Raw genomic sequence first — 8,544 nt, 5'->3', positions numbered from 1 at the left:
AAATCTCTTAAAAATAATCATAAAAAAATAGAAATTAAACGAATAAAAATTCAAACAAACTCTCTCTGCTCCACACCCCTACTTCCCAAGATTGGATCTGAATGCCCTCTCTCTCTCTCTCTCTCTCTCTCTCTCTCTCTCTCTCTCTCCTGTGCTTCACGTCCAGCCCAAGCCTTCGATCCTCCCCCTCACGTTCTCTCTCTCTTTCTTATAAGCAGGGAAGGACGGTGGATGGAAGTCGGTGGGAATTCTCGCAGCCATGTGCACAGGAAGGAGAACTTACGCAGAGCTGGAGGCGGTGGAAATTCGGACGGAAGCTTCCTTAACGCAGCACAGCTACGTTTTGATGTGATTTTCAGCAAAATCCTTCATCTGATGCGAGATCCAACCCATTCAGGTCCCTTGGACTTGGTCGTACAATCATTGGAACGACTTTGAACGGCCAGGATCGTCGGACCGATCCTGGCCACGTCTGAAAAACGGCCTGCAGCATCCGGGTCTCGGACGCGCTGTAAACAGGGCCTGCGGAATGGGTCGGTGCTGATGCTTGGTGGGGTCCATAATCAGTTTTATCAAAGAAATCCACGTCGTCCATTGAATTCTTTTCGGAATTTCACTCGGGAAGGTGTATTTTTGGCTTTCTGTTGATGAGGCCCAGTGAATCTTTGTTTCTACCATCCATCCTGTGTTTAAACAGAGATCTACGTGTATATTCATGCATGGGACCAAAAGGACACCTAGGCTTGGTCTTGGCCATATCCTGAGACAGGTGAACGGTTCAGATCATCGAACCAGATGATGAGTGGGCCCCACTACTGAAAAATGGACGGACAGCATCCGTCCGCTGTTCCTGCGCAAGAAGAAGACGGGTCAGCCCGTCTTTGACCGGGCTGACCATCCGGTGCACAGCCGGTGCGTGTACACTATGTACACTCACTGTATATTTAGGGTCCACTGTGATGCTTGTGAGAAATCCGTACCTTTCATCCGTTTTTCCCCACATTTAAGGCGTTGAGTCCAAAATTAAAGAGTATTCAGAGATCAAGTGGGCCCCACTTAAGGATTTAAGGGGCTGATATGTCTGTTAGGCCACTTCTACAGGGATCCGATGGCTCAAATTTGACATGTACAGTTCATTTATAATCTTCAGGCCATGTATGAAGTTTTGAGCTGAACGGATGTTGAAAACCCTGTGATCTTGCAGTTTGGACCAATTTCGGGCCACTTGAGTTTCAGTTTCTCGATTTTCTCAGATATCTGGCGTGTAAATCTATCGAGCTTGGTCCCCTGGAGTCTGTCCCTTGCCTTGGTGAATTCTGAGCGTTAAATCCATACTTTTAGTGCCCTTTTCAGTCCACGCTTATAAATCCACCTTGCAACACAACACGATTAAAATAGGGCATTAAACAGTACCATGTTCGTAAATTCAGGTAATAACTGGGGTCAGATATGCAATATTTGACTCTCAACATTCAACGCTATGACTACCAATCATTTCGACAGAGTTTTGAGATACTTACACTAAGGAAAGATTAAAATTGAAAGATATCTTTCTTTATGCATATAAGCTGATTATTCTGGCAGAAATGTTTAATCGAGAAAAAGAATTTTTAAAAATCAAGTGGGAGATTGTTGCAAAAATATTGATTTTAAAATATATTTTAATAAAAAATAATATATAATGTTATGGGAAGATCCGTGCCCCTTACGATTCCGAGGACCGACGTCTTCCTGATCAAGTCGGACATACAGGAATCTGAAATGATAAGTATGACTGAAGAAGAATCCCAACTAAGTTATATTGGCACTCTTACTCCGAGGCTAGTAGTCAGCTCGGATTAGGCTCAAAGTAGTTGGCGTAACGCTCAGAACAAATATTCTAGGTTGTCCTACTGTCCGACCAGAAACAAATATTACCATCCGCCTGGGTAGCAGGAAGACTCGTCACGACTGGGCAAGGACCGACCCTCGCCTCGGAACTTGGAGGGAGAGCTTTCAGAATGCTGAAAATAAGGCTCTGTCCTGACACGTCCCCTCCATGCCGAAGCTCGACTCATGACACGATCCGCGTTGAGCAAACTCTATGACGAAGGCCCGGGCATGTCCGAGGCAGATGCCCGTAACCGGACACCCCCGACTACTCGACCCAAGCCCAGCCCGAAGCGAGGTATGGGCTCCTCACGCCGAAATTGAAAATTACCATAAGCGAACGTGACCGGTTACTTTGGCGGCAATATGCTACATGATCCCTAAATTGCGGATAATATCTCCACGATCTTAGTATCTCGCTGATTGAGTAAATCATGCCGAGAATAACGGACCCGGACAGTTTGATGATCAGGTATAAATACAATGAAACCCAATTGCTACAGGTACGCAAGATCTCACACCTTCTCTCTGTAATCAACTTAGACCCTGATTCCCTTTACCTGACTTAGGCATCGGAGGGTCCCCCGGCTAAGCCAGGGTCTCCTTTGCTAACCTTTTGTACAGGAACGAGGTTCCTTAGAGGTTCGCCGTGCCGAGTGGAGGGTGGTCCAGATTTTGTCATCAATATTTTTTGGTGTCGTCTATGGGAATTTGATATAAAAGGTCAGGTTCCTACTCTTAAGCATAATGGCGAGCCGGAGCCAAATAAGCAGACTTGCTCTTCCTCACTACTTCATGCCGAATCAGCCCCGAGGCCATCCTAGCATTCTCGCAATCGGGCGAGTAAGCATCGAGCCATGAAGAACGAGATACATGCCCTGTGCGATGAGGTGAACAGGATGAAGCAGCAATAGGAGCTACAACCACACCTGACTCAGGAAAATCCTGTTCCCGAACCAGTTGGTCTGGTCGTGGAAGCTCACTCCGCGCCGAGGAGTATGAGGCTCGAGGCGCCTCAACGCCCTCGGGCACCGGTTCGAGTCAGAATCCTCCCCCAACCTAAATCCGAGTCTCGGCTTGGAACACAGCTACTCGAGCTTCGACCAATGCGTCGGTCACCTCAACCCTGGCACCTACGGATCTCCTTCATTAGCTAGAATGGAGAAGGGGAAGGAGGACCCCAGAAATAGAAAACACCCAAGAGATTGTAGCTGAGAACAAAGACCCTTGAAAAAAATGGTTCGCGGAGCTCAACGACAAATTCCTGATGCTGGAAAAGAAGCAGCAGCCGTCGTCAGTTCCTGCCATCGTCCAGGCAATGATGGAAGAGACCGAGCCTCCCTTCACCTCAACAATCATGAATGAGGTAATGCCACAGAGGTTCCGGATACCTCCCGTCATCCAATACTCCGGGTCAAGTGACCCGTCCGAGCACGTGGAAGCTTATCGTTCGTGGATGCAAATTTAGACAGCAATGGATGCGATGATGTACAGGGGATTCTCGATTACACTCACAGTATCCGCTCGGAGCTGGTACCGTCAACTCAAGCCAAACTCTATCGGATCCTTCGTAGAACTTAGCCGATTATTCCTTACCCAATTCATTAGTGGTAAGAAGAGTCGGAAGTCAAATACTCACATGTTCACCATCAAACAAGAGCCCAAGGAATCACTGAAAGATTACATCACACGCTTCAATGAGGAAGCGTTACAGGTGGAAGACTATGATGATAAGATGACACTTTCTGCAGTGTTCGGCGGCTTGAAAGAGGCAAGATTCACCTTTTCTATTGGGAAGAATTCGTCAAAGACGTTGGCTGACCTCATCGCCAGAGCTCAGAAATACACCAATGCCGAGGAGTTCACCAACGCCCGCAAGAATGTCCAAGTAACTAACCCGACTGGTAAAGGGAAGAGGCCTAAGAACGAGGAGTCCCAGCCGTCCGGCAAGGGACCCGATGACCGTACCCCTCGCGATCAGAGCCCGAGCAGAAGGCCGGAGGGAAAATTCCGTTCCTACACTCCCCTTAACACATCTACCGAGCAGATTCTACTGGACATCCGAGGAGAAAAACTTCTGAATTGGCCTGTGTGCATGAAGGTCGACTCGGAACATCGCGACAAACGCAAATATTATCGCTTTCATCGGGATCACGGTCACAACACGGCCGACTGCGTGGACCTCAAGGATGAGATCGAGACCCTTATTTGCAAGGGTCATCTGCGCCGCTATACTAAGGGAGAAAGAACCGCTTGGAAAGAAGAGCGAGAATGAGAACAACCGAATAACGCCACGGAAGAGCTAGTCGGGATTTGCACCATCTTTGGGGGCTCCTCTGGTGGGGGAGATTCAAATAGGGCTTGGAAAGCCCACTCTCGAAAGAGTCCGGAACACCACGTCCATCTGACTGAGCGGCCTAATAAGGAACTTCAGGTCAGCCTGTGCAGCATGACCTTTACAGAGGACGACACATGCGGAATCCAGCATCCGCACGACGATGCCCTGGTGGTTACTATGACCATAGCTAACCATAAGGTGTACCGTATCCTAATCGACATCGGAAGCTCAGCTGACGTGGTCTACTCCGAGGCTTTCAAAAGAATGAGGATTCTACAGTCATGCCTTCAACCTGTAAAGACCCCCTACACGGCTTTGCTGGAGAAAGAGTGATCTCCGAGGGAGCCATTTCCCTCCCAGTAACTGTGGGAGAAGGGCAACATCAAGTCACCCTTATGGTAGACTTCCTTGTTGTCAATGTACCATCCGTACACAACGACATCCTGGGCAGACCCTCTCTCAATGTAATGAGGGCGGTCGTCTCGACCTATCACCTAATGATGAAGTTCCCAGCCGAGGGTAGAATAGGCTACCTCAGAGGCAACCAGCGCGAGGCTCAGAGATGTTACGCAATGGCAGTCAAAAAGGGATTCGTGAAACAAATGCTTGCTATCAACATCTTGGATCCCTGAGGACCCACAGAGAACTCATCTATAGAAGACCTGGAGAAAGTGTCCCTTGATGAAGCAGACCCGAGCAAGACCATCCAGCTTGGAACGTCACTAAGTTCCGAGCAACGGTCCGAAATGCTAACTTTCCTATGGCAACACACGGACGTCTTTGCATGGTCGCATGCAGACATGCCAGGGAACTCTCTTGACATCTTGGTCCACAGTTTGAACGTGGACCCAGACCATAAACCGGTAAAGCAAAAGAGAAGACCATTCGATGCTGAGCGGTACGAGGCCATTGCCGACGAGGTCTTCATCCTGCTCGACGTTGGTTTCATAGAGGAGGCGTGTTACCCCGACTAGATTGCAAACGTGGTACTTATCAAAAAAGTCAATGGGAAATGGCGGGTCTATGTAGACTACTCGGATCTGAATAAAGCATGTCCAAAGGATAACTTCCCATTACCTCGGACTGATCAGCTGGTAGACAGTACAACATACCATGAATTACTCTCCTTCCTAGATGCTTACTCCAGGTACAATCAGATCGCGATGCACCCCCCAAACAGGTAAAAGACTACCTTCGTCATGGATAAGGGACTCTATTATTACTAGGTCATGCCATTTAGCCTGAAAAATGTTGGGGCCACGTATTAAAGGCTGGTAAATCAGATGTTCGCTCAAAAGATCGGACGCACTATGGAGGTGTACGTCGACGATATGCTGGTGAAAAGCATCAGAGTGTCCAATCACTTGATAGATCTCGGAGAGACCTTCACCGTCCTCCGGGAGTACTGGATGAAGCTGAATCCCTCGAAGTGCACCTTCGGAGTTAGCTCTGGAAAATTTCTCGAGTTCCAGGTCAACCAGAGAGGCATTGAAGCAAATCCCAACAAAATCAAAGCGCTCCTCGACATGAGTTCGCCTCAGACTGTCAAGGAAATACAATGCCTCACTGGACGAGTAGCAGCGCTCGGACAATTTATCTCCAAAGCTATGAACAAATACCTCCCCTTCTTTCAGCAGTTGAAGGGTCATAAGAAGGTAGAATGGACGTCAGAATGCGAGCAAGCCTTCCAACAATTAAAACAGTATTTATGCTCACCACCCCTGCTGTCTAAACCCGAAGAGGGCGAGCCTCTATTCCTATATATCGCGGTCTCGGCCTCAGCTGTCAGCTCAGCCCTGATCAGAGAAGTAGGAGAGAAGCAGCATCCCGTATACTACGTGAGTAAAGCCATGGTGCCCATCGAGACGAGGCATCCAGCTCTGGAGAAGCTGACACTTAGTCTCGTCTTCTCAGCTCGGAGGTTACGTCCATACTTCCAAGCTCATTCTGTCGTGGTGTTGACCAACTCTCCTCTCAAACAAGTTCTCCAGAAGCCCGAAGTTTCAGGTCGATTAACCAAGTGGGTCATTGAACTTGGTGAGTTCGACATCCAGTTTCGTCCAAAGACCACGTTTAAGGGCCAAGTCGTGGCCAACTTCATTGTCGAATTCACCACTCCGAGCATAGAAGAGATCAGCATTGAAGTTGAGATGACTCTGCCTATTCCCCCAAGTGATCAAAAGGCAATGCCAGAGCCAGGATGGGTGCTCAACATAGACGGGTCGTCTAACGCCAAACGAGCCGGAGCCAAAATCGTCCTGATTGCACTTGATTCCACGTCCATCCAGCATGCGATCAGACTTAGCTTCAAAGCTTCCAATAACGAGGTGGAGTACGAGGCTTTATTAGCTGGACTCAGATTGGCGGTGAGTTTGGGTGTCCACTCTCTCTAGGTCCGATGTGATTTTTAGCTGGTAGTAAACCACATCTCCACTGAGTACGAAGCCAAGGAGACGAGGATGATCGCTTATCTAGGCGAGGCGAGAAAGTTAATTGAAAGATTTTAGAGTTGCACGATTTATCAGATCCCTAGAGTAGAAAACTCGTGGGCCAATGCCCTAATGAAACTCGCCTCGGCCACAGAAGGGAAGATCTCGCGAATCATCCCCATCGAGTTCATAGAACATCTGAGCATCGACCAGGCGGAGAAGAAAGCGGTCAATCCAGTAGATGCTACTCCGAGCTGGATGGACCCGATCTATGACTACCTCACGTCTGGCGAGGTCCCCTCGGATCGATTGGAAGCTAGGCGCCTGAGAGTCAGAGCAGCGCGGTACGTCATCCTGGATGGTATCCTGTATAAGAAAGAGCATTCTCAACCCTACCTCAGGTGCCTCCTACTTGATAAAGCAGATTATGTGATTTGGGAGATTCACGAAGAAATCTGTGAAAACCATTCTGACAGCCGAGCCCTGGCCCTAAAGATACTCCGACAAGGGTATTTCTGGCCAACCCTCAGGAAGGACTCGAAGAACTACGTTCAAAGGTATGACAAATGCCAGCCCCATGCGGCTGTACCGAGACAACCTGCAGAGGAAATGACTCCCATGAGCGGTCCATGGTCGTTCGCTTAGTGGGGAATTGACATCATCGGCCTATTGCCCACAGGAAAGGGGCAAGTTAAGTTCTCCATCGTCGCAGTCAACTACATCACTAAATGGGTCGAAACCGAGCCCGTTGTGAAAATTACAGAACAGAAGGTGATTGATTTTGTCTGGAAAAACATCATTTGCCGGTTCAGGATTCCGCACACCATCGTGTTAGACAATGGCCGGCAGTTCGACAACGACAAGTTTCGAAGCATGTGTCAAGAACTTAGTATCACAAATGCATATTCTTTGCCTCAGCACCAACAGTCCAATGGACAGGTGGAAGCGGTCAATAAGATTATTAAGCACCATCTTAAAACGAAATTGGAGAAAGTGAAAGGCAGTTGGGCCGAGGAGCTCCCGTTCGTTCTCCGGGCCTACAGGACCACAGCTCAGTCCTAAACTGGAGAAACTCCATTCTCGCTTTCCTAAGGTTCAGAAGCAATGGTGCCAGATGAAATTGGTCTCCCTACGGCTCGGGTAAGGAATTATCAAGAAAACCAGAATTCCAAGCAGATTGTAGCTAACCTAAACTTACTTGAAGAAGTCAGAGAGATCTCAAGGCTCCGGGTCGCTGCTTGGCATCAGCAGGTGGCGCGATTCTACAATTTCAACGTCAAGATCAGGAGGTTCAACCCTGGGAACCTGGTCCTTCGGCGTGTATTCCAGAATACCACTGAGCCGGGAGTCGGAGCACTCGGACCTAACTGGGAAGGACCTTACCATGTGGTCCGATCGACCAAACCGGGCTCTTACCACTTGGAAGACCTCGAGGGTCGTCAGCTTCCCCACCAATGGAACGTAGAGCACCTAAAAGTCTACTATCCCTGATGTGACAGCCTTTAAGGCCCTCAATAAGTGTACGTCTCTGAGTGACCAACCTTTAAGGCACCTAATAAAATTCATGCCTCTTCTTTTCTAAGCAAACGAACTGAGAAAAAGTCGCCTCTCGTAAGCAGGGGCGAACTAAATAAGATGATCCCTTAAAGAAGGGGTTAGCGTATCCGACAAAATTCTACAAGGCATCCCCTCTAAATCGGGGGGAAAAGCCAACGAGTGACCTGACTCCCCAACAGAGGAGTCGGCTTGCCACCTGACTAATGAATGAAGTGTCCTTGCCAATTGTGGGACAAGCCGATCCCCTAGGGATCCAAACTCAACAACGATAAGGCCTTGAAGGATTAAAAGTCCTACGCGACGACATTGTAAAGGGCTGACTCATCAGGAAATCGGCTCAGCAATGACCTA

The 8,544-nt window shown here is 48.5% G+C and overlaps 3 protein-coding genes across 3 annotated transcripts; all 3 read left to right on the top strand.

Annotated features, from left to right (window-relative positions):
* The first annotated feature begins 3,343 nt into the window (after positions 1-3,343).
* On the top strand, positions 3,344-4,144 carry LOC131224695 (uncharacterized). The gene has a single exon (XM_058220004.1). The coding sequence runs from the start codon at positions 3,344-3,346 to the stop codon at positions 4,142-4,144; it is 801 nt and encodes a 266-aa protein (XP_058075987.1).
* Positions 4,145-4,488: 344 nt separating this feature from the next.
* LOC131224689 (uncharacterized) lies at positions 4,489-5,181 on the top strand. Its single transcript, XM_058219990.1, has 2 exons — positions 4,489-4,747; positions 4,850-5,181. The coding sequence occupies exons 1-2, from the start codon at positions 4,489-4,491 to the stop codon at positions 5,179-5,181; spliced, it is 591 nt and encodes a 196-aa protein (XP_058075973.1).
* A 336-nt stretch (positions 5,182-5,517) lies between these two features.
* LOC131224683 (uncharacterized) lies at positions 5,518-7,698 on the top strand. Its single transcript, XM_058219978.1, has 3 exons — positions 5,518-6,573; positions 6,733-7,193; positions 7,449-7,698. Exons 1-3 carry the CDS (start codon positions 5,518-5,520, stop codon positions 7,696-7,698), a joined length of 1,767 nt encoding a protein of 588 aa, XP_058075961.1.
* The last annotated feature ends 846 nt before the right edge of the window (positions 7,699-8,544 follow it).

The sequence above is a fragment of the Magnolia sinica genome, chromosome 2, assembly GCF_029962835.1.
Source record: "Magnolia sinica isolate HGM2019 chromosome 2, MsV1, whole genome shotgun sequence".
Taxonomy (NCBI): Eukaryota; Viridiplantae; Streptophyta; class Magnoliopsida; order Magnoliales; family Magnoliaceae; genus Magnolia; species Magnolia sinica.
The sequence above is the reverse complement of the archived record's forward strand: the minus strand, read 5'-3'. Positions and strand labels throughout refer to the sequence as shown.